Source organism: Pseudophryne corroboree, chromosome 3 (assembly GCF_028390025.1).
Source record: "Pseudophryne corroboree isolate aPseCor3 chromosome 3, aPseCor3.hap2, whole genome shotgun sequence".
Classification (NCBI taxonomy): domain Eukaryota; kingdom Metazoa; phylum Chordata; class Amphibia; order Anura; family Myobatrachidae; genus Pseudophryne; species Pseudophryne corroboree.
This window is the reverse complement of record NC_086446.1, coordinates 702,996,242-703,022,764: the sequence shown is the minus strand read 5'-3', so window position 1 is coordinate 703,022,764 and position 26,523 is coordinate 702,996,242. Positions and strand designations below refer to the sequence as shown.

Here is a 26,523-nt window from a genome sequence, read left to right as displayed (position 1 = left end):
AACCGACAGTGTCAACTCCTTGCATAAAAGGTTCGATGACGCAGCTTTGGGACAGCCGGCATCTCAGCCCGCGCCTGCCCAGGCATCTCAGAGGCCATCAGGGGCTCAAAAACGCCCGCTACCTCAGATGGCAGACACAGATGTCGACACGGAGTCTGACTCCAGTGTAGACGAGGATGAGACAAATGTACAGTCCACAAGGGCCATCCGATGTATGATTACGGCAATGAAAACTGTGTTGCACATTTCTGACATTAACCCGGTTACCACTAAAAAGGGTATTATGTTTGGGGAGAAAAAGCAGCCAGTGACTTTTCCCCCATCTGATGAGTTAAATGAATTGTGTGAAGAAGGGTGGTGTTCCCCAGATAAGAAATTAGTGATTTCTAAGAGGTTACTGATGGCGTACCCTTTCCCGCCAACGGACAGGCTACGTTGAGAAACATCCCCTAGGGTGGACAAGGCGCTCACACGCTTATCAAAAAAGGTGGCACTGCCGTCTCAGGATACGGCCGCCTTAAAGGAGCCTGCAGATAGAAAGCAGGAGGCTATCCTGAAGCCTGTATATACACACTCAGGTACTGTACTGAGACCTGCAATTGCTTCGGCAAGGATGTGTACTGCTGCAGCTGCTTGGTCTGATTCCCTGTCAGATAACATTGATTCCCTTGACAGGGATACTATTTTGCTAACCATAGAGCATATTAAAGACGTTGTCTTATATATGAGGGATGCACAGAGAGACATTTGCCGGCTGGCATCTAGAATTAATGCAATATCCATTTCTGCCAGGAGAGTATTATGGACTCGGCAATGGACAGGTGATGCTGATTCTAAAAGGCACATGGAGGTTTTGCCTTATAAGGGTGAGGAATTGTTTGGGGACGGTCTCTCGGACCTCGTATCCACAGCAACAGCTGGGAAGTCGACTTTTTTACCTCAGGTTCCCTCACAGCCTAAGAAAGCACCGTATTATCAAGTACAGTCCTTTCGGCCTCAGAAAGGCAAGCGGGTCAGAGGCGCGTCCTTTCTGCCCAGAGGCAGGGGTAGAGGGAAAAAGCTGCACCAGACAGCCAGTTCCCAGGAACAAAAATCCTCCCCTGCTTCCACTAAGTCCACCGCATGACGCTGGGGCTCCACAGGTGGAGCCAGGTGCGGTGGGGGCGCGTCTCCGGAACTTCAGCGACCAGTGGGTTCGCTCACAGGTGGATCTCTGGGTTCTACAAGTGGTATCTCAGGGATACAAGCTGGAGTTCGAGGCGTCTCCCCCTCGCCGTTACCTCAAATCAGCCTTGCCAGCTGCTCCCAAGGAAAGGGAGGTAGTACTGGCGGCAATTCACAAGCTGTACCTTCAGCAGGTGATAATCAAAGTTCCCCTCCTTCAACAGGGACGGGGTTACTATTCCACAATGTTTGTGGTACCGAAACCAGACGGTTCGGTGAGACCCATTCTAAATTTGAAATCCTTGAACACTTATATAAGGAAGTTCAAGTTCAAAATGGAATCGCTCAGGGCGGTTATTGCAAGCCTGGAAGAGGGGGATTTTATGGTGTCACTGGACATCAAGGATGCTTACCTACAAGTCCCCATTTACCCCCCTCACCAGGAGTACCTCAGGTTTGTGGTACAGGACTGTCATTACCAATTCCAGACGTTGCCGTTTGGTCTGTCCACGGCACCGAGGCTATTTACCAAGGTAATGGCCGAAATGATGATACTCCTTCGAAAGAAGGGAGTTATAATTATCCCATACCTGGACGATCTCCTTATAAAGGCGAGGTCCAAGGAGCAGTTGTTAGTCGGAGTAGCACTATCTTGGGAAGTGCTACAACAGCACGGCTGGATTCTGAATATCCCAAAGTCGCAGCTGATTCCTAGACGCGTCTGCTGTTCTTGGGCATGATTCTGGACACAGAACAGAAGAAGGTGTTTCTCCCGGAGGAGAAGGCCCAGGAATTGTCATCTCTGGTCAGGGACCTCCTGAAACCAAAACAGGTGTCGGTGCATCACTGCACGCGAGTCCTGGGAAAGATGGTAGCTTCTTACGAAGCAATTCCCTTCGGCAGGTTCCATGCAAGGATCTCTCAGTGGGATCTGTTAGACAAGTGGTCCGGATCGCATCTTCAGATGCATCGGTTGATCACCCTGTCCCCGAGGGCCAGGGTGTCTCTGCTGTGGTGGCTGCAGAGTGCTCATCTTCTCGAGGGCAGCAGATTCGGCATTCAGGACTGGGTCCTGGTGACCACGGATGCAAGCCTCCGAGGTTGGGGGGCAGTCACTCAGGGAAGAAACTTCCAAGGACAGTGGTCGAGTCAGGAGACTTCCCTACACATAAATATTCTGGAACTAAGGGCCATTTACAATGCCCTGAGTCAAGCAGTAACCCTGCTTCAAAACCAGCCGGTGCTGATTCAGTCAGACAACATCACGGCGGTCGCCCATGTAAACCGACAGGGCGGCACAAGAAGCAGGATGGCGATGGCAAAAGCCACAAGGATTCTTCGATGGGCGGAGAATCACGTGCTAGCACTGTCAGCAGTGTTCATTCCGGGAGTGGACAACTGGGAAGCAGACTTCCTCAGCAGGCACGACCTCCACCCGGGAGAGTGGGGACTTCATCCAGAAGTCTTCAAGCTGATTGTAAATCGTTGGGAAAGGCCACAGGTGGACATGATGGCGTCCCGCCTCAACAAAAAGCTAAAAAGATATTGCGCCAGGTCAAGGGACCCTCAGGAGATAGCTGTGGACGCTTTAGTGACACCGTGGGTGTACCAGTCGGTTTATGTGTTCCCTCCTCTTCCTCTCATACCAAAGGTACTGAGGATAATAAGAAAGAGAGGAGTAAGAACTATACTCATCGTTCCGGATTGGCCAAGAAGAACTTGGTACCCGGAACTACAAGAAATGATCTCAGAGGACCCTTGGCCTCTGCCGCTCCGACAGGACCTGCTACAGCAGGGGCCCTGTCTGTTCCAAGACTTACCGCGGCTGCGTTTGACGGCATGGCGGTTGAACGCCGGATCCTAATGGAAAAGGGCATTACGGATGAAGTCATTCCTACGATGATTAAAGCTAGGAAAGATGTGACAGCAAAACATTATCACCGCATATGGCGGAAATATGTTGCTTGGTGTGAGGCCAGGAAGGCCCCAACAGAGGAATTTCAGCTGGGTCGATTTCTGCACTTCCTACAGTCAGGAGTGACTATGGGCCTAAAATTGGGATCCATTAAAGTCCAGATTTCGGCCCTGTCTATTTTCTTTCAGAAAGAACTGGCTTCACTGCCTGAAGTTCAGACGTTTGTTAAGGGAGTGCTGCGTATTCAGCCCCCTTTTGTGCCTCCAGTGGCACCTTGGGATCTCAACGTTGTGTTGGATTTCCTAAAATCACGTTGGTTTGAGCCACTTCAGACCGTGGAGTTGAAGTATCTCACGTGGAAGGTAGTCATGCTGTTGGCCTTGGCCTCAGCTAGGCATGTGTCAGAATTGGCAGCTTTGTCCTGTAAAAGCCCATATCTGATTTTCCATATGGACAGGGCAGAATTGAGGACTCGTCCCCAATTTTTCCCAAAGGTGGTATCAGCGTTTCATTTGAACCAACCTATTGTGGTGCCTGCGGCTACTCGGGACTTGGAAGATTCCAAGTTGCTGGACGTAGTCCGGGCCCTGAAAATATATGTTTCCAGGACGGCTAGAGTCAGGAAAACCGACTCGCTGTTTATCCTGCATGCACCCAACAAGCTGGGTGCTCCTGCTTCTAAACAGACTATTGCTCGCTGGGTCTGTAGCACGATTCAGCTGGCTCATTCTGCGGCTGGACTGCCGCATCCTAAATCAGTAAAAGCCCATTCCACGAGGAAGGTGGGCTCTTCTTGGGCGGCTGCCCAAGGGGTCTCGGCTTTACAACTTTGCCGAGCTGCTACTTGGTCGCGATCAAACACTTTTGCAAAATTCTACAAGTTTGATACCCTGGCTGAGGAGGACCTTGAGTTTGCTCATTCGGTGCTGCAGAGTCATCCGCACTCTCCCGCCCGTTTGGGAGCTTTGGTATAATCCCCATGGTCCTTACGGAGTTCCCAGCATCCACTAGGACGTCAGAGAAAATAAGACTTTACTCACCGGTAATTCTATTTCTCGTAGTCCGTAGTGGATGCTGGGCGCCCGTCCCAAGTGCGGACTTTCTGCAATACGTGTATATAGTTATTGCTTAAATAAGGGTTATTGTTATGAGCCATCCGTTGAGTGAGGCTCAGTTGTTGTTCATACTGTTAACTGGGTAAGGTTATCACAAGTTGTACGGTGTGATTGGTGTGGCTGGTATGAGTCTTACCCTGGATTCCAAAAATCCTTTCCTTGTAATGTCAGCTCTTCCAGGCACAGTTTCCCTAACTGAGGTCTGGAGGAGGGGCATAGAGGGAGGAGCCAGTGCACACCAGATAGTACCTAATCTTTTCTTTAGAGTGCCCAGTCTCCTGCGGAGCCCGTCTATTCCCCATGGTCCTTACGGAGTTCCCAGCATCCACTACGGACTACGAGAAATATAATTACCGGTGAGTAAATTCTTATTTTTTTCTTTAAAATGCCTTTTATTTGTGCTGCAGACTATTTTGACCTGACAATACTGTGCACTTCTGTTAGAAAATTGCTGCAGTACTGATTGGATTGAATTGAACATTAATTAATTACTTAATTTAGAAGTTTTTGGCCAAGTCTTTTAGGCCCTACACATTAGGCGATATCACTGAAAGATATGAACGATCTTGTTCATTAATGAACGAGATATCGTTCATATCTTTCAATGTGTGGGCAGCAACGATGAACGTTGCGCGGCCCTGCGTTCATTCATCGTTGGTGCCGGTTCATTTATACCTGCAGGCCAATATGGACAATCTCGTCCATATTAGCATGCATTGCTATGGGGGGAGTGAAGAAACTACACATACCCCCCCTCCGCCCCCCGCGCTGCCGGGTCAGCCGTATCGGCCGTCAGGCAACTCTGCGGCATATCGCCTAATGTGTAGGGCCCTTTTGTCATGCAACTTGTTCTAAGTGGTTTATTGATGAATTATAAAGTTTTTGGTGAATGTAATCTTGTTTTGTTTTTCCTTTTTTTTCTTTTTCTATTTCCTATGCTATAACTAGGTCCATGGATATGGAGGGTATGACTCAGATTTTAGTGATGAGGAGGGTGATCCAGACAAAAATGCCAAAGATAAACGGTAATGGTTTTTATGCTGATATATTTGTGCATGTATTTTGATATTTAGTTATGGATATTTTAGCTGCGAATAGCACATGAGCTCTTTATAGGCATCAAGGTGGTGTCCGTCCACTGTAAAAATGGCAATTGCTTCGGTTTCCATCACAACCCTGGGAAATGGTTTATAAACTGAATTGTATTAAGCAACATATACCAGTCACTGCAACCTCTGTCAGGGCTTCCTTCCCTCCACAGCTGTGGTGGCTCGTTTCTTGAAACACCCATCTGATGTTATTTTACCTCCCTTGCTGCAATTGATTATTAAACACACACAACTTTTAACTAGCTTGCCGTTATGTCTCATTGAGTGGGACCTGCTGTTGTTAATCTTGTAATGCAGGGGTGGCCAACCAGTCAGAGGCAAAGAGCCAGAAAAGATCCGTAGTCAAGTGATGAGCCACTATCATACGCGCGCCTTAGGCGCATGCACAAAAATGGGGGCGTGGTCTAGTTGTCCCAAAGCCACGCCCCCATTTTTGTGCGCGCACCTTTCGGTATGACGTTTGTAGGAGTATGACCTTGTGTCATAACCCTGTTTTTAGTCATGTTGTACAGTGCCAGATACATACTGTATAATCCCCCAGTACAGTGCCACATACATATAAAAATGCCAAAAAATAGGTGCCTCCACAGTGCCAGATACATATATGCCCCACAGTGCCAGATACATGTATGCCCCCACAGTGCCAAATGCATGTATGCCCCCAGAGTGCCAGATACATGTATGCCCTCAGAGTGCCAGATACATGTATGCCCCCACAGTGCCAAATGCATGTATGCCCCCACAGTGCCAAATGCATGTATGCCCCCACAGTGCCAAATACATGTATGCCCCCACAGTGCCAAATACATGTATGCCCCCAGTGCAGATACACATGCCCCCAGTGTGCCAGATATGCCCCCAGTGCCGATACACATGCCCCCACACAGTGTGCAAGATATGCCCCCAGTGCAGATACACATGCCCTGACACAGTGTGCCAGATATGCCCCCAGTGCATATACACGTCTCCAGTGTGCCATATATGCCCCCAGTGCAGATACACATGCCCCCACACAGTGTGCCAGATATGCCCCCAGTGCAGATACACATGCCCCTACATAGTGTGCCAGATATGCCCCCAGTGCAGATACACATGCCCCTACATAGTGTGCCAGATATGCCCCCAGTGCAGATACACATGCCCCTACATAGTGTGCTAGATATGCCCCCAGTGCAGATACACGTCTCCAGTGTGCCATATATGCCCCCAGTGCAGATACACATGCCCCCACACAGTGTGCCAGATATGCCCCCAGTGCAGATACACATGCCCCTACATAGTGTGCCAGATATGCCCCCAGTGCAGATACACATGCCCCTACATAGTGTGCCAGATATGCCCCCAGTGCAGATACACATGCCCCTACATAGTGTGCCAGATATGCCCCCAGTGCAGATACACATGCCCCTACATAGTGTGCTAGATATGCCCCCAGTGCAGATACACATCTCCAGTGTGCCATATATGCCCCCAGTGCAGATACACATGCCCCCACACAGTGTGCCAGATATGCCCCCAGTGCAGATACACATGCCCCTACATAGTGTGCCAGATATGCCCCCAGTGCAGATACACATGCCCCTACATAGTGTGCCAGATATGCCCCCAGTGCAGATACACATGCCCCTACATAGTGTGCCAGATATGCCCCCAGTGCAGATACACATGCCCCTACATAGTGTGCCAGATATGCCCCCAGTGCAGATACACATGTCCCCAGTGTGCCATATATGCCCCCAGTGCAGATACACATGCCCCCACACAGTGTGCCAGATATGCCCCCAGTGCAGATACACATGCCCCTACACAGTGTGCCAGATATGCCCCCAGTGCAGATACACATGCCCCTACATAGTGTGCCAGATATGCCCCCAGTGCAGATACACATGCCCCTACATAGTGTGCTAGATATGCCCCCAGTGCAGATACACATGCCCCTACATAGTGTGCCAGATATGCCCCCAGTGCAGATACACATGCCCCTACATAGTGTGCTAGATATGCCCCCAGTGCAGATACACATGCCCCCAGTGTGCCAGATATGCCCCCAGTGCCGATACACATGCCCCCACACAGTGTGCCAGATATGCCCCCACACAGTGTGCAAGATATGCCCCCAGTGCAGATACACATGCCCCCACAGTGCCAGATATGCCCCCAGTGCAGATACACATGTCTCCAGTGTGCCAGATATGCCCCCAATGCAGATACACATGCCCCTACATAGTGTGCCAGATATGCCCCCAGTGCAGATACACATGCCCCCACAGTGTGCCAGATATGCCCCAGTGCAGATACACATGCCCCCACACACTGTGCCAGATATGCCCCCCGTGCAGATACACATGTCCCCACAGTGTGCCCCCCCTCCCCCCATGTGCTGCTCACCGCGCTGCTGCTGTGAGGGGAGGAGAGTGCATAGTACGCCTCCCCTACCCCTCTGTCTCTGGCGGTGGTGTCTATCTTCAATTCGTCGCCGGCTCGTGAGCCAATCGGAGCCCTCAGTCCGGCATCCAAACAGAAGCCTCAGCTGCCGATCTGCGAGCTCTGATTGGCTCACGGGCCGGCGCCGGATTTAAGATAGACACTACCGCCGGAGACCTTAGAATCTGTGCGCCCGGCCCGGCTGTGTGAGTGTGTGTGCACTGTGTCGGGCAGCGGTGGCCAGGAGCGGATTGACTCAAGCCGCATGCGGTGGATGAAAGAGCCGCCGGTTGGCCACCGCTGCTGTAATGGCTGGGAAGAATGTGGAGCTCCCAGTAATACTCACTATTGAAGATATAGGGGTATATTCAATTAGGGTCGGATCCATTTCAATCTCATCTCAATTCGACTTTAAAAAAGTCGAACTGAGATGAGGGACCGGAGAGGGGGGAGACTAGCAGGGACAGCCGCGGGCAGACGGAGGAGAGCAGCGTTACAGTAGCCCTGCAGAAGGATGTCTCACAGCCGCCCGACCTCACAGCAGTGTCCACCCGGCTCCAGCAAGCGTGACCTCACTTGCTGGAGCCGGGTGGATGCTGCCGTGAGCGGCGCTGCTGTGAGACATCCTGCTGCAGCGCTGTGCTGTAGCGCTTCTCTCCCCGGTGTGCCCGCGGCTCTCCCCGCGCCCCCCTCCTCCTCTGAGTCCCACATCTCTGTCCGACATTTTTTTATGTCGGACTGAGATGGTCGGAAGCGGGGCCAAATCCTGTTGAATTTGGCCTTGTTTCACTCAAACGTACGTAAATCAGCAGCTACCGCCGATTCACGTACTATTCGACAAGTCAAATTCAAACTGCAGGGATTGAATAGGTCGAATCACGATTCGACCTTAAAAAGTTGAAAACTGCCGTCTTTTCGTCAGACGGCAGTTTTCGACCCTAATTGAATATACCCCATAGCTGTAAAAATATAGGATGCAGAGCTGCAAGGCATAAACCACTATGGGGCAGATGTACTAACCTGGAGAAGGCATAAGGAAGTGATAAAGCAGTGATAAGTGCAAGGTGATAAATGCACCAGCCAATCAGCTCCAATATGTAAATGAACAGTTAGGAGCTGATTGGCTGGTGCCTTTATCACATTGCACTTATCGCTGGTTTATCACTTCCTTATACCTTCTCCAGGTTAATACATCTGCCCCATTTTGTATTCTCATTATTATTATTATTGTAATTAAATGCAACTGCGGTTCTGTAGGCTACGGAGCTGCTAATGTTAGCAAGTGAAGCTGCCACCCAGAAATGAAATGAGACGCCCACTGGACTCATCGCAGGCTCAATCACAATTGCACACACATTAGCGGACTATACGCAGTGACGAGGAACATCAATGCTAATAGGCCCTGCACACTGCGCAATGTTACTGAAAGATATGAACAATCTTGTTCATTAATGAACGAGATACCGTTCATATCTTTCAGTGTGGAGGCAGCAACGATGAACGATGCGCGGCCCCGCTGGTGCCCCGTCGCTTGTGCATGCAGGCCAGTATGGACGATCACGTCCATATTTGCCTGCACTGCTATGGAGCCGGGTGACGGGGGGAGTGAAGAAACTTCACTGCCCCCCTGCCGCCGGGTTGCCCGGCGGCCGTATCCGCCGTAAGGCAGCATAGTGTGTAGGGCCCTTAAGAGTTGCTCTATGACTACGCATAGTGGCCACAACAGTAGCGACTCAGATGCCAGGTATTTGATCGTACGATCACGCAATCATCAGAAGATGTGTCTCCCCCCCCAAAAAAATAATAATTGTATTACACGCCTGCGTTTTCCCAACCACTCCCCATTAACACCTCCAAACGGACACTTCCTGCCAGTCACTCTGTGACAAAGTTCTCAGTGTGAGCGGGATCACAGCGGCACCCTCACGCATGCATATTACGACCACGGCACATGTGCAGTTTGCCAATAATCACTCCATCGAACGATCATCGGTCATTGTCATGAATTAGGCCCTTAGCGCGGATTATACATGGGTTTATCAAGCAAGAAATTGATCGATAATTGAATAGCTCCTGGTGTTAAATCGGGAGGTTTACCTGTACGGAAAGCACTGCAGGTAGTTAAATCTAGTTTCTCTGACGTCCTAGTGGATGCTGGGAACTCCGTAAGGACCATGGGGAATAGCGGCTCCGCAGGAGACTGGGCACAAAAGTAAAGCTTTAGGACTACCTGGTGTGCACTGGCTCCTCCCCCTATGACCCTCCTCCAAGCCTCAGTTAGATTTTTGTGCCCGGCCGAGAAGGGTGCACACTAGGGGCTCTCCTGAGCTTCTTAGTGAAAGTTTAGTTTTAGGTTTTTTATTTTCAGTGAGACCTGCTGGCAACAGGCTCACTGCATCGAGGGACTAAGGGGAGAAGAAGCGAACCTGCCTGCTTGCAGCCAGCTTGGGCTTCTTAGGCTACTGGACACCATTAGCTCCAGAGGGACCGAACACAGGCCCAGCCTCGGAGCTCGGTCCCAGAGCCGCGCCGCCGGCCCCCTTACAGAGCCAGAAGCAAGAAGAGGTCCGGAAAAATCGGCGGCAGAAGACATCAGTCTTCAACAAGGTAGCGCACAGCACTGCAGCTGTGCGCCATTGTTACTCAGGCACACTTCACACTTCGGTCACTGAGGGTGCAGGGCGCTAGGGGGGGGCGCCCTGAGCAGCAATGTAAACACCTTGGCTGGCATAAATACACCACATATAACCCCCAGGGCTATATGGATGTATTTTAACCCCTGCCAGAACTCACCAAAAAGCGGGAGAAAAGGCCGCCGAGAAGGGGGCGGAGCCTATCTCCTCAGCACACGGGCGCCATTTTCCATCACAGCTCCGCTGGAAGGACGTCTCCCTGACTCTCCCCTGCAGTCCTGCACTACAGAAAAGGGTAAAAAAGAGAGGGGGGCACTAATTTGGCGCAGTTTTAATACTAACAGCAGCTATAAAGGGAAAAGCACATTTTATAGTGGTATTCCTGTCTATATATAGCGCTCTGGTGTGTGCTGGCATACTCTCCCTCTGTCTCCCCAAAGGGCTAGTGGGGTCCTGTCCTCTATCAGAGCATTCCCTGTGTGTGTGCGGTGTGTCGGTACGATTGTGTCGACATGTTTGAGGAGGAAAATGAGATGGAGGCGGAGCAATTGCCTATTATAGAGTTGTCACCCCCTAGGGAGTCGACACCTGAGTGGATGAGCTTATGGAAGGAATTGCGTGACCGTGTCAGCTCTTTACGACAGACAGTTGACGACATGAGACAGCCGGCTACTCAGCTTGTGCCTGTCCAGGGGTCTCAAACGCCATCAGGGGCTTTAAAACGCCCGTTACCTCAAATGGCAGACACAGACACGGATACTGACTCCAGTGTCGATGATGAGGAGACAAACGTGACTTCCACTAGGGCCACACGTTACATGATTGAAGCAATGAAAAATGTATTGCATATCTCTGATAATACAAGTACCACTAAAAAGGGTATTATGTTTGGTGAGAAAAAACTGCCTGTAGTTTTTCCTGTATCCGAGGAATTAAATGAAGTGTGTGATGAGGCGTGGGTTTCCCCCGATAAAAAACTGATAATTCCTAAAAGGTTATTGGCATCGTACCCTTTCCCGCCAGAGGATAGGGCACGTTGGGAAACACCCCCTAGGGTGGATAAAGCGCTCACACGCTTGTCTAAACAGGTAGCACTACCCTCTCCTGATACGGCCGCCCTAAAGGAACCTGCCGATAGAAAGCTGGAGAATATCCTAAAATGTATATACACTCACACGGGTGTTATACTGCGACCAGCAATCGCCTCAGCCTGGATGTGCAGTGCGGGCCTGGCGTGGTCGGATTCCCTGACTGAAAATATTGATACCCTAGATAGGGACAGTATATTACTGACTATAGAGCATTTGAAGGATGCATTTCTATATATGCGTGATGCACAGAGGGATATTTGCCGACTGGCATCAAGAGTTAGCGCGCTGTCCATTTCTGCAAGAAGAGGTTTATGGACGCGGCAGTGGTCAGGTGATGCGGATTCTAAAAGGCACATGGAAGTATTGCCTTATAAGGGGAAGGAGTTATTTGGGGTAGGTCTATCAGACCTGGTAGCCACGGCAACTGCTGGAAAATCCACATTTTTACCCCAGGTAGGTTCTCAACCTAAGAATACGCCGTATTATCAGGCGCAGTCCTTTCGGCCCCATAAGGGCAAGCGGGCAAAAGGCGCCTCTTTTCTGCCCCGTGGCAGAGGGAGAGGAAAAAGGCTGCAACAAACAGCCAGTTCCCAGGAACAAAAGCCCTCTCCCGCCTCCGTAAAGTCCTCAGCATGACGCTGGGGCTTTACAAGCGGACTCAGGCACGGTGGGGGCCCGTCTCAAGAAGTTCAGTGCGCAGTGGGCCCACTCGCAAGTGGACCCCTGGATCCTTCAGGTGGTATCTCAGGGGTACAAATTGGAATTCGAGACGTCTCCCCCTCGCCGTTTTCTAAAGTCTGCTTTACCGACGTCTCCCTCAGACAGGGAGGCAGTATTGGAAGCCATTCACAAGCTATATTCCCAGCAGGTGATAATCAAGGTACCCCTCCTACAACAGGGAAAGGGGTACTATTCCACACTATTTGTGGTACCGAAGCCGGACGGCTCGGTGAGACCAATTTTAAACCTAAAATCCTTGAACACTTACATACAAAGGTTCAAATTCAAGATGGAGTCACTCAGGGCAGTGATTGCAAACCTGGAAGAAGGGGACTATATGGTGTCTCTGGACATCAAAGATGCCTATCAGTTTCAGACGCTGCCGTTTGGATTGTCCACGGCACCCCGGGTCTTTACCAAGGTAATGGCCGAATGATGATACTCCTTCGAAGGAAAGGAGTTTTAGTTATCCCTTACTTGGACGATCTCCTGATAAGGGCAAGATCCAGGGAACAGTTGGAAGTCGGAGTAGCACTATCTCAGATAGTGCTGCGCCAGCACGGTTGGATTCTCAATATTCCAAAATCGCAGCTGATCCCGACGACACGACTTCTATTCCTAGGGATGATCCTGGACACAGTCCAGAAAAAGGTGTTTCTCCCGGAGGAGAAAGCCAGGGAGTTATCCGAACTAGTCAGAAATCTCCTAAAACCAGGCCAAGTCTCAGTGCATCAATGCACAAGGGTCCTGGGAAAGATGGTGGCTTCTTACGAAGCAATCCCATTCGGCAGATTCCACGCAAGAACCTTCCAGTGGGATCTGCTAGACAAATGGTCCGGGTCGCATCTTCAGATGCATCAGCGGATAATCTTGTCACCAAGGACAAGGGTGTCTCTCCTGTGGTGGTTGCAGAGTGCTCATCTTCTAGAGGGCCGCAGATTCGGCATTCAGGACTGGGTCCTGGTGACCACGGATGCCAGCCTGAGAGGCTGGGGAGCAGTCACACAGGGAAGAAATTTCCAGGGCTTGTGGTCAAGCCTGGAGACATCACTTCACATAAATATCCTGGAGCTAAGGGCCATCTACAATGCTCTAAGCCTAGCAAGACCTCTGCTTCAAGGTCAGCCGGTGCTGATCCAGTCAGACAACATCACGGCAGTCGCCCACGTAAACAGACAGGGCGGCACAAGAAGCAGGAGGGCAATGGCAGAAGTTGCAAGGATTCTTCGCTGGGCGGAAAATCATGTGATACCACTGTCAGCAGTGTTCATTCCGGGAGTGGACAACTGGGAAGCAGACTTCCTCAGCAGACACGACCTCCACCCGGGAGAGTGGGGACTTCACCCAGAAGTCTTCCACATGATTGTGAACCGTTGTGAAAAACCAAAGGTGGACATGATGGCGTCCCGCCTCAACAAAAAACTAGACAGGTATTGCGCCAGGTCAAGGGACCCTCAGGCAATAGCTGTGGACGCTCTGGTAACACCGTGGGTGTACCAGTCAGTGTATGTGTTCCCTCCTCTGCCTCTCATACCCAAGGTACTGAGAATCATAAGAAGGAGAGGAGTAAGGACTATACTCGTGGCTCCGGATTGGCCAAGAAGGACTTGGTACCCGGAACTTCAAGAGATGCTCACAGAGGACCCGTGGCCTCTACCTCTAAGAAAGGACCTGCTCCAGCAGGGACCCTGTCTGTTCCAAGACTTACCGCGGCTGCGTTTGACGGCATGGCGGTTGAACGCCGGATCCTGAAGGAAAAAGGCATTCCGGATGAAGTCATCCCTAACCTGATCAAAGCCAGGAAGGATGTAACCGTACAGCATTATCACCGTATTTGGCGTAAATATGTTGCGTGGTGCGAGGCCAGGAAGGCCCCTACAGAGGAATTTCAACTGGGTCGTTTCCTGCATTTCCTGCAAACAGGACTGTCTATGGGCCTAAAATTAGGGTCCATTAAGGTTCAAATTTCGGCCCTGTCGATTTTCTTCCAGAAAGAACTGGCTTCAGTTCCTGAAGTTCAGACGTTTGTCAAGGGGGTACTGCATATACAGCCTCCTTTTGTGCCTCCAGTGGCACCTTGGGATCTCAATGTAGTTTTGGGGTTCCTAAAATCACATTGGTTTGAACCACTCACCACTGTGGACTTAAAATATCTCACATGGAAAGTGGTAATGCTGTTGGCCCTGGTTTCAGCCAGGCGTGTCTCAGAATTGGCGGCTTTATCCTATAAAAGCCCTTACCTAATTTTTCATACGGACAGGGCAGAATTGAGGACTCGTCCTCAATTTCTCCCTAAGGTGGTTTCAGCGTTTCACTTGAACCAGCCTATTGTGGTACCTGCGGCTACTAGGGACTTGGAGGACTCCAAGTTGCTGGACGTAGTCAGGGCCCTGAAAATATATGTTTCCAGGACGGCTGGAGTCAGAAAATCTGACTCGCTGTTTATCCTGTATGCACCCAACAAGCTGGGTGCTCCTGCTTTTAAGCAGACTATTGCTCGTTGGATTTGTAGTACAATTCAGCTTGCACATTCTGTGGCAGGCCTGCAACAGCCAAAATCTGTAAAAGCCCATTCCACAAGGAAGGTGGGCTCATCTTGGGCGGCTGCCCGAGGGGTCTCGGCTTTACAACTTTGCCGAGCAGCTACTTGGTCAGGGGCAAACACGTTTGCTAAATTCTACAAATTTGATACCCTGGCTGAGGAGGACCTGGAGTTCTCTCATTCGGTGCTGCAGAGTCATCCGCACTCTCCCGCCCGTTTGGGAGCTTTGGTATAATCCCCATGGTCCTTACGGAGTTCCCAGCATCCACTAGGACGTCAGAGAAAATAAGAATTTACTTACCGATAATTCTATTTCTCGTAGTCCGTAGTGGATGCTGGGCGCCCATCCCAAGTGCGGATTGTCTGCAATACTTGTACATAGTTATTGTTACAAAAATCGGGTTATTATTGTTGTGAGCCATCTTTTCAGAGGCTCCTCTGTTATCATGCTGTTAACTGGGTTCAGATCACAGGTTGTACGGTGTGATTGGTGTGGCTGGTATGAGTCTTACCCGGGATTCAAAATCCTTCCTTATTGTGTACGCTCGTCCGGGCACAGTATCCTAACTGAGGCTTGGAGGAGGGTCATAGGGGGAGGAGCCAGTGCACACCAGATAGTCCTAAAGCTTTACTTTTGTGCCCAGTCTCCTGCGGAGCCGCTATTCCCCATGGTCCTTACGGAGTTCCCAGCATCCACTACGGACTACGAGAAATAGAATTATCGGTAAGTAAATTCTTATTTTATCCCTAAAATTTATATTCTCGACTTGTTAACCATGTCAACAGTTTGACATTCGACATTATGGTGTAGACCTTTTTTTAGAAGCGGGAGTCGTCCAAGTGTTGCCTGATGTAGAGTTGGATGCATTTTATGTTATGTTCCCAAAATCTGTCCATAAAAGGCTCAGTTGTGTGTTTATGTGGAGATTGATGCATCACCAGCTCTGCATTAGCAATGTGCCTGTAACAAACGCATAGAGATGTGCCTGGGCAGGCTCAGTAGTGAATGCTAAATTTACACTACTTAATTACTGCACTGTATAATACTGTAACAAAGTGTCATATGCATAACATAATGTATAATGTCATTCACATATGCAGAAGTCCGCCGCATTTACAATGTAAATTACAATTACATGTAGACCCAACTACAAAATGAAATTACAAATTAAATTCAATTATGTGCAAACCTTGTATCTGACTTCAAAAAATGATGGGAAGATTTCTCAAAGCAAGGCGACAGATAACACGCTAACTAATAAGCTTCCATCTGTCATTTTACAAGCTGTGTTTGAAAATAGACAGGAGCTGATTGGTTGGTACTTCATCTCTCTTTCCATGTTATCGCTCTCCAAACTTTAATAAATGTCCCCCCAAATGCTGGGTTCTGAATGTAAATATCAAATTAGTAAGGCGAATAGATGGCCTTGCTTTCATATAGTATTGCAGCCTTACTAATGATTTCTATACATTGGAAGGGAACCAGACTCAATCAGCCAATCGGAAGTGGCTGCAGATCATTGTCATCATCCATCTGTACGTTGCCTCAGCAGTTGAGCATTTGCATGCGTTACGCCACCTAATCTTAACATAGCTGTCTGTATCCAGGTCTAAGGCTGGGTACACACAGTCACGACTTTACAGCAGACTTGCTGTCGCGCCAACAGAGCAGTCGATTCAGGTGAGCATACACACTTACCGATTGGCTGCTTGATGTATCAGTCAGGTTGCCCAGCTGGGCGGGCATTTGAATTTGCCTGGCCAGCTGTGATGTCAACCTCTGCAGCAAGTGTATGAGCGGTCGTCGGACTGCCTGCTCACAAAGCCATATATCTTTAGACTTGATATGTCTGTAAATAACGTCAGTCACAGACATATCTTGTGTACACACCCGCCGGCGGGCTCGAGATATATCGGCCATTTGCTTGAATGCCCGATATATTGTCTAGTGTGTCCCCAGCTAAACTCTGATGCATATACCCACACCCTTATTGTACTCAGTGACTAACCTTTCACTGCACTCCCTGCTTCCATTCTGCCTCTTTGAATTGAAGGTATCTGCATATGAACAGAAACAAAGGTCTTATTTGTACCCAATAGAGAGAGTCTTCAATTTAGCACCCTGCACCTATAAAAACCTGTGCAGTTCAGTTTTCCTGCCTGGGGAGTCACTCTCTGTTCTGGTACTTCTAGCACACTTTGGTCTGTATTTCAGTGCTGAGGTACAGACTTGAGTGTGCTAGAAGCACCAGAGCAGGAAAGATGAACTGCACGTTTGTGATAGGTGCATGGTGCTAATCCATACTTGTACCTGTACCTGTTGTCTTCAGATGACAACTGGTTTATTTAACTGGATTACTACATCATGCTCTGACTGTTCTAAATGAAAGCAGGTAAGCATACCATGGTACAACATGATATACCACTTAACTTTACTCTGTGCAATTTATCAGCATATAAATGTAGCTCAACATGATATTTAAACTTTAGCTATTGCAATTAGCACATCAAATATTTTTATGACTTTAATAATGGTATGCAAATTATATCACAATAAGGTAACTCTATTTACGGATTTAGGCTGAACTATTTTATACTTCTACTATGTGTATAACACTTTTCACACAGATTATATAATTTCGCAATTGCAGATACACAACAAGTAATGTTAATCTTTGCAAGCAAAGAGTCCCACAATATATAAATAACCTTCAGATCTTCCCTGGCCAGGCTTTTGTCATTGCAATTAAGATGCAGAGAGAGCAGGTGTAGAGTAAGAAAATTTTATATACTACAGGTTGAGTATCCCATATCCAAATATTCCGAAATACTGAATATTCCGAAATACGGAATTTCTCTGACGTCCTAAGTGGATGCTGGGACTCCGTAAGGACCATGGGGAATAGCGGCTCCGCAGGAGACTGGGCACAACTATAAAGAAAGCTTTAGACTACTGGTGTGCACTGGCTGCTCCCACTATGACCCTCCTCCAGACTTCAGTTAGAATCCTGTGCCCGGCTGAGCTGGATGCACACTAGGGGCTCTCCTGAGCTCCTAGAAAGAAAGTATATTTAGGTTTTTTATTTTACAGTGAGATCTGCTGGCAACAGACTCACTGCAGCGAGGGACTAAGGGGAGAAGAAGCGAACCTACCTAACAGGTGGTAGTTTGGGCTTCTTAGGCTACTGGACACCATTAGCTCCAGAGGGATCGACCGCAGGAGCCGACCTTGGTGTTCGTTCCCGGAGCCGCGCCGCCGTCCCCCTTACAGAGCCAGAAGCATGAAGAGGTCCGGAAAATCGGCGGCAGAAGACTTCGGTCTTCACCAAGGTAGCGTACAGCACTGCAGCTGTGCGCCATTGCTCCTCATGTACACCTCACACTCCGGTCACTGATGGGTGCAGGGCGCCGGGGGGGGGGTGCCCTGAGGGCAATATAAGACACCTTGGCTGGCAAATCTACATCATATATAGTCCTAGAGGCTATATAGATGTAAAAATACCCTTGCCAGTATTCCAGAAAAAGCGGGAGAAGTCCGCCGGAAAAGGGGCGGGGCCATCTCCCTCAGCACACTGGCGCCATTTTTCCCTCACAGCTCCGCTGGAAGGAAGCTCCCTGGCTCTCCCCTGCAGTCTAAAACCTACAGAAGGGTAAAAAAGACAGGGGGGGCACTAAATTTAGGCGCAGGATATATATATATATATATATATATATATATATATAAAGCAGCTATAAGGGAAAACACTCATTTATAGTGGGATCCCTGTGTTATATAGCGTTCTGGTGTGTGCTGGCATACTCTCTCTCTGTCTCCCCAAAGGGCTTTGTGGGGTCCTGTCCTCTGTCAGAGCATTCCCTGTGTGTTTGCGGTGTGTCGGTACGGCTGTGTCGAATGTTTGATGAGGAGGCTTATGTGGAGGCGGAGCAGATGCCTGTAAATGTGATGTCACCCCCTGCGGGGTCGACACCTGGGTGGATGGTGCTGTGGAAGGAATTACGCGACAGTGTCGACTCCTTGCATAAAAGGTTTGACGACATACCAAATGTGGGACAGTCGGCTTCTCAGCCTGTGCCTGCCCAGGCGTCTCAAAAGCCATCAGGGGCTCTAAAACGCCCGCTACCTCAGATGGCAGACACAGATGTCAACACGGATACTGACTCCAGTGTCGACGACGATGAGACTAATGTAACTTCCAGTAGGGCCACACGTTACATGATTGAGGCAATGAAAAATGTGTTGCACATTTCTGATGTTACCCCCGGTACCACAAAAAAGGGTATTATGTTTGGAGAGAAAAAACTACCAGTAGCTTTTCCTCCATCTGATGAGTTAAATAAGGTGTGTGAAGAAGCGTGGGCTTCCCCTGATAAGAAGCTGGTAATTTCTAAGAGGTTACTAATGGCGTACCCTTTCCCGCCAGAGGATAGGTCACGCTGGGAAACATCCCCTAGGGTGGATAAAGCGCTCACACGCTTGTCAAAGAAGGTGGCACTACCGTCTCCGGATACGGCCGCCCTGAAGGAATCTGCTGATAGAAAGCAGGAGGCTATCCTGAAATCTATATATACACACACAGGTGTTATACTGAGACCAGCTATTGCTTCAGCATGGATGTGCAGTGCTGCAGCTGCATGGTCAGATTCCCTGTCAGAAAATATTGATACCCTGGACAGGGACACTATATTGCTAACCGTAGAGCATATAAAAGACGCACTTTTATACATGAGGGATGCACAGAGGGATATTTGCCGTCTGGCATCCAAAATTAGTGCAATGTCCATTTCTGCCAGGAGAGGGTTATGGACTAGGCAGTGGACAGGAGATGCAGATTCCAAACGGCACATGGAAGTTCTGCCTTATAAGGGTGAGGAGTTGTTCGGGAATGGTCTCTCGGACCTCGTTTCCACAGCAACAGCTGGGAAGTCTACATTTTTACCCCATGTTCCCTCACAGCCAAAGAAAGCACCGTATTATCAGGTACAGTCCTTTCGGCCCAATAGGGGCAAGCGGGTTAAAGGCGCGTCCTTTCTGCCCAGAGGCAGAGGTAGGGGGAAAAAGCTGCAGCATACAGCCAGTTCCCAGGAGCAAAAGTCCTCCCCCGCTTCCTCTAAGTCCACAGCATGACGCTGGGGCTCCACAGGCGGAGCCAGGTACGGTGGGGGCCCGTCTCAAATATTTCAGCAATCAGTGGGCTCGCTCACGGGTGGCTCCCTGGATTTTTCAGATAGTATCTCAGGGGTACAAGCTGGAATTCGAGACGTCTCCCCCCCGCCGTTTCCTCAAATCTGCCTTGCCAACCACTCCCTCAGGCAGGGAGGCAGTGTTACAGGCAATTCACAAGCTGTATTCACAACAGATGATAGTAAAGGTACCCCTACTTCAACAAGGACGGGGTTACTATTCCACAATGTTTGTGGTACCGAAACCGGACGGTTCGGTGAGACCCATTTTAAATTTAAAATCCTTGAACACATATATAAAAAAATTCAAGTTCAAGATGGAATCGCTCAGGGCGGTTATTGCAAGCCTGGACGAGGGGGATTACATGGTATCACTGGACATCAAGGATGCTTACCTGCATGTCCCCATTTACCATCCTCACCAGGAGTACCTCAGATTTGTGGTACAGGATTGTCATTACCAATTCCAGACATTGCCGTTCGGTCTATCCACGGCTCCGAGGGTCTTTACCAAGGTAATGGCCGAAATGATGATACTCCTTCGAAAGAAGGGAGTTTTAATTATCCCGTACTTGGACGATCTCCTGATAAAGGCGAGGTCCAGAGAGCAGTTGTTGGTTGGGGTAGCACTATCTCGGGAGGTGCTACAACAGCACGGCTGGATTCTAAACATTCCAAAGTCACAGCTGGTCCCTACGACATGTCTACTGTTCCTGGGGATGGTTCTGGACACAGAACAGAAAAAAGTGTTTCTCCCGGAGGAGAAGGCCAAGGAGCTGTCATCTCTAGTCAGAGGCCTCCTAAAACCAAAACAGGTGTCGGTGCATCATTGCACGCGGATCCTGGGAAAGATGGTAGCTTCCTACGAAGCGATTCCATTCGGCAGGTTTCATGCAAGAACCTTTCAGTGGGACCTGTTGGACAAGTGGTCCGGATCGCATCTTCAGATGCATCGGCTGATAACCCTGTCTCCAAGGACAAGGGTGTCTCTGCTGTGGTGGCTGCAGAGTGCTCATCTTCAAGAAGGCCGCAGATTCGGCATACAGGACTGGGTCCTGGTGACCACGGATGCCAGCCTTCGAGGCTGGGGGGCAGTCACACAGGGAAGAAACTTCCAAGGACTATGGTCAAGTCAGGAGACTTCCCTACACATAAATATTCTGGAACTAAGGGCCATTTACAATGCCCTAAGTCAGGCAAAACCCCTGCTTGAAAACCAGTCGGTACTGATCCAGTCAGACAACATCACGGCGGTCGCCCATGTAAACCGACAGGGCGGCACGTGAAGCAGGACGGCAATGGCAGAAGCCACAAGGATTCTCCGATGGGCGGAAAATCACGTGTTAGCACTGTCAGCAGTGTTCATTCCGGGAGTGGACAACTGGGAAGCAGACTTCCTCAGCAGGCACGACCTCCACCCGGGAGAGTGGGGACTTCATCCAGAAGTCTTTCAATTGATTGTAAACCGTTGGGAAAGGCCACAGGTGGACATGATGGCGTCCCGCCTAAACAAAAAGCTAGAAAAGTATTGCGCCAGGTCAAGAGACCCGCAGGCGATAGCTGTGGACGCTCTAGTGACACCGTGGGTGTACCGGTCGGTTTATGTGTTCCCTCCTCTTCCTCTCATACCAAAGGTACTGAGGATAATACGGGGAAGAGTAGTAAGAACTATACTCATTGTTCCGGATTGGCCAAGAGGAGCTTGGTACCCGGAACTTCAAGAAATGATCTCAGAGGACCCATGGCCTCTACCGCTCAGACAAGACCTGCTGCAGCAGGGGCCCTGTCTGTTCCAAGACTTACCGCGGCTGCGTTTAACGGCATGGCGGTTAAACACCGGATCCTGAAGGAAAAGGGCATTCCGGAGGAAGTCATTCCTACGCTGATTAAAGCTAGGAAAGAAGTAACCGCAAACCATTATCACCGCATTTGGCGAAAATATGTTGCGTGGTGTGAGGCCAGGAAGGCCCCAACGGAGGAATTTCAGCTGGGCCGTTTCCTGCACTTCCTACAGTCAGGGGTGACTATGGGCCTTAAATTGGGTTCCATTAAGGTCCAGATTTCGGCTCTATCGATTTTCTTCCAGAGAGAACTGGCTTCACTACCTGAAGTTCAGACTTTTGTTAAGGGAGTGCTGCATATTCAGCCCCCTTTTGTGCCTCCAGTGGCACCTTGGGATCTCAACGTGGTGTTGGATTTCCTAAAGTCACATTGGTTTGAGCCACTAAAAACCGTGGATTTGAAATATCTCACGTGGAAAGTGGTCATGTTGTTGGCCTTGGCTTCGGCCAGGCGTGTATCAGAATTGGCGGCTTTGTCATGTAAAAGCCCTTATCTGATTTTCCATATGGATAGGGCGGAATTGAGGACTCGTCCCCAGTTTCTCCCTAAAGTGGTATCAGCTTTTCATCTGAACCAACCTATCGTGGTGCCTGCGGCTACAAGAGACTTGGAGGCTTCCAAGTTGTTGGACGTAGTCAGGGCCCTGAAAATCTATGTTTCCAGGACAGCTGGAGTCAGAAAGACTGACTCGCTCTTTATCCTGTATGCGCCCAACAAGTTGGGTGCACCTGCTTCAAAGCAGACTATTGCTCGCTGGATCTGTAGTACGATTCAGCTTGCACATTCTGCGGCTGGACTGCCGCATCCTAAATCAGTGAAAGCCCATTCCACGAGGAAGGTGGGCTCATCTTGGGCGGCTGCCCGAGGGGTCTCGGCTCTTCAACTTTGCCGAGCAGCTACTTGGTCGGGGTCAAACACGTTTGCAAAATTCTACAAGTTTGACACCCTGGCTGAGGAGGACCTAGAGTTTGCCCATTCGGTGCTGCAGAGTCATCTGCACTCTCCCGCCCGTTTGGGAGCTTTGGTATAATCCCCATGGTCCTTACGGAGTCCCAGCATCCACTTAGGACGTCAGAGAAAATAAGAATTTACTCACCGGTAATTCTATTTCTCGTAGTCCGTAGCGGATGCTGGGCGCCCATCCCAAGTGCGGATTGTCTGCAATACTTGTATATAGTTATTGCTTAACTAAAGGGTTATTGTTGAGCCATCTGTTGAGAGGCTCAGTTGTTATCATACTGTTAACTGGGTATTGTATCACGAGTTATACGGTGTGATTGGTGTGGCTGGTATGAGTCTTACCCGGGATTCAAAATCCTTCCTTATTGTGTCAGCTCTTCCGGGCACAGTATCCTAACTGAAGTCTGGAGGAGGGTCATAGTGGGAGGAGCCAGTGCACACCAGTAGTCTAAAGCTTTCTTTATAGTTGTGCCCAGTCTCCTGCGGAGCCGCTATTCCCCATGGTCCTTACGGAGTCCCAGCATCCACTACGGACTACGAGAAATAGAATTACCGGTGAGTAAATTCTTATTTTTTTGAGCGAGAGTGAGATAGTGAAATCTTTGTTTTCTGATGGCTCAATGTACACAAACTTTGTTTAATACGCAAGTTATTAAAAATATTGTATTCAATGATCTTCAGGCTGTGTATAAGGTGTATATGAAACATAAATGATTTGTGTGAATTTACACACACTTTGTTTAATACACAAAGTTATTAAAAATATTGTATAAAAGTACCTTCAGGCTGTGTGTATAAGGTGTATATGAAACATAAATGAATTCTGTGCTTAGACTTGGGTCCCATCGCCACGATATCTCATTATGGTATGCAATTATTCCAAAATACGGAAAAATCCGATATCCAAAATACTTCTGGTCCCAAGCATTTTGGATAAGGGATACTCAACCTGTACTATACTTTGATACTGCTGAGTGCTGCTGTAAATTAATCTCCCGTACTGGAAAGAGTTAACGAAATCTGTTCAGAAACCATGAAGACCCAGGATGTTGCTGTCCCAAATATTTAAGCACTGCTTTATGCTGCGGACCCTTAGTGCTGGATTAAAATAATTTAATACTGCATAATACTGGAGCTGTCCCTTTAAACTGAAATAGCTGTTAGATTGGGGCTATGTTGTGCTTTATGCTGCGTGTAGGCAGGCTCACAGATTTGCTTTATGCTGCGTGTAGGCAGGGTCACAGATTTGCTGTATGCTGCGTGTAGGCAGGCTCATCACAGATTTGCTTTATGCTGCGTGTAGGCAGGCTCACAGATTTGCTTTATGCTGCGTATAGGCAGGGTCACAGATGTGCTTTATGCTGCGTGTAGGCAGGCTCACAGATTTGCTTTATGCTGCGTGTAGGCAGGCTCACAGATTTGCCTTATGCTGCGTGTAGGCAGGCTCACAGATTTGCTTTATGCTGCGTGTAGACAGGGTCACAGATTTGCTTTATGCTGCGTGTAGGCAGGCTCATCACAGATTTGCTTTATGCTGTGTGTAGGCAGGCTCATAGATTTGCTTTATGCTGCGTGTAGGCAGGCTCACAGATTTGCTTTATGCTGTGTGTAGGCAGGCTCACAGATGTGTTTTATGCTGCGTGTAGGCAGGCTCACAGATGTGTTTTATGCTGCGTGTAGGCAGGCTCACAGATGTGCTTTATGCTGCGTGTAGGCAGGCTCACAGATTTGCTTTATGCTGCGTGTAGGCAGGCTCACAGATTTGCCTTATGCTGCGTGTAGGCAGGCTCACAGATTTGCTTTATGCTGCGTGTAGACAGGCTCACAGATTTGCTTTATGCTGCGTGTAGACAGGGTCACAGATTTGCTTTATGCTGCGTGTAGGCAGGCTCACAGATTTGCTTTATGCTGCATGTAGGCAGGCTCACAGATTTGCTTTATGCTGCATGTAGGCAGGCTCACAGATTTGCTTTATGCTGCATGTAGGCAGGCTCACAGATTTGCTTTATGCTGCATGTAGGCAGGCTCACAGATTTGCTTTATGCTGCGTGTAGGCAGGCTCATCACAGATTTGCTTTATGCTGCATGTAGGCAGGCTCATCACAGATTTGCTTTATGCTGCATGTAGGCAGGCTCACAGATTTGCTTTATGCTGCGTGTAGGCAGGCTCACAGATTTGCTTTATGCTGCATGTAGGCAGGCTCATCACAGATTTGCTTTGTGCTGTGTGTAGGCAGGCTCACAGATTTGCTTTATGCTGCGTGTAGGCAGGCTCACAGATTTGCTTTATGCTGTGTGAGTGTGTAGGCAGGCTCACAGATGTGTTTTATGCTGCGTGTAGGCAGGCTCACAGATGTGTTTTATGCTGCGTGTAGGCAGGCTCACAGATGTGCTTTATGCTGCGTGTAGGCAGGCTCACAGATTTGCTTTATGCTGCGTGTAGGCAGGCTCACAGATTTGCCTTATGCTGCGTGTAGGCAGGCTCACAGATTTGCTTTATGCTGCGTGTAGACAGGGTCACAGATTTGCTTTATGCTGCGTGTAGGCAGGCTCACAGATTTGCTTTATGCTGCGTGTAGACAGGGTCACAGATTTGCTTTATGCTGCGTGTAGGCAGGCTCACAGATTTGCATGTACTACTGCTTGCTGCAATCCACTTTTATAATGATTATTTTCAAGGCCAGCTGAGGGCTGCCTACTGTATCTCCTATAAATGGCCCCGATTCAGACCTGATTGCTGCTGTGCATTTTCGATTGGCGGCGTATGCATCACAATGCGCATACGTGTCGCCAAATAGCGACGGGCTGGTGTGAAATTCTCTATCGCACAGCCATTTGCAAGCTGATTGACAGGAAAAGGCAGTTTGTGGGAGGTAAACTGACTGTTTTCTGGGAGTGTTCGGGAAAAACGCAGGTGTTCCCAAGCGTTTTCTGGGAGGGTGTGTGACGTCCGCTCCGGCCCCGATCAGCCTGTTCTTTTCGCACTGTAGGAGTAAAGGTGGGTACACACTAACAGATATATCTGCAGATCAATTGATCTGCAGATATATCTATGGACGGATCGAGCAGTGTGTTCAGCATACACACTGCTCGATCCGTCGGGGACTGACGTCATGAACTGGGCGGACGTGTACACACGCCCGCCCAGTTCAGCTGTCAATCACCGCCGGCCGCTGCAGCATGTGTACGGGCGGTCGGCCGACCGCCCCGTACACACACGGCGACGCCCCAATATATCGGTAGATATATTGGCCGTCGGCTGTGCTGCGGGGCCGACCCGATACGTCTGTGAACGACGGAGTTCACAGACATATCTGCCGTACACACTGGCCGACGGTCCCGCGATATATCGGCCGTTCAAGAGAACGGCCGATATATCGACCAGTGTGTACGGGCCTTAAGTCCTGAGCTGCGCACAGACTGCACACACTGGAAAAACCATTTGATGGTGAGTGAGTTGCGAACGGATTTGCAGCTGTCCGCTGACTGAGGGACATTTTCACACAGCGTACACATGTGAACACACACTTGCACGGGGCAAATTTACACTCCCATTGGGCGGCGACTATATGATCACTGGACAGCAAAATTAGCATCACAGCGATCAGGTCTGAATTAGGCCCTATATCCATCTCTACATGAGGCCCTTTGCAGATAATTTGGCTAGCTATAGCAGCAGAGTGTAACCATCTGTCCATGCCTCTTCACTGTAGCTGCAATGTGTTCCAGGCACGTCTTATCTGCCAACAGTCACTGATGGTTTATGAGATGAAATCAAAGCTTTTGTGGTGTCGGTTCCCTTTAGGTTTCATAATTCAGTTTGTGGT

General features: G+C 49.3%; 1 protein-coding gene across 2 annotated transcripts in view; it reads left to right on the top strand.

Annotated features, from left to right (window-relative positions):
* LOC135056644 (protein FRA10AC1) overlaps window positions 1-26,523 on the top strand; it is a 330,853-nt gene that overhangs the window by 164,640 nt on the left and 139,690 nt on the right. For both annotated transcript variants that reach the window (XM_063962081.1, XM_063962082.1), the window contains exon 2: window positions 5,143-5,219. In XM_063962081.1, coding sequence (XP_063818151.1) covers window positions 5,143-5,219 — 77 coding nt within the window. The remainder of the gene's footprint in view (window positions 1-5,142; window positions 5,220-26,523) is intronic.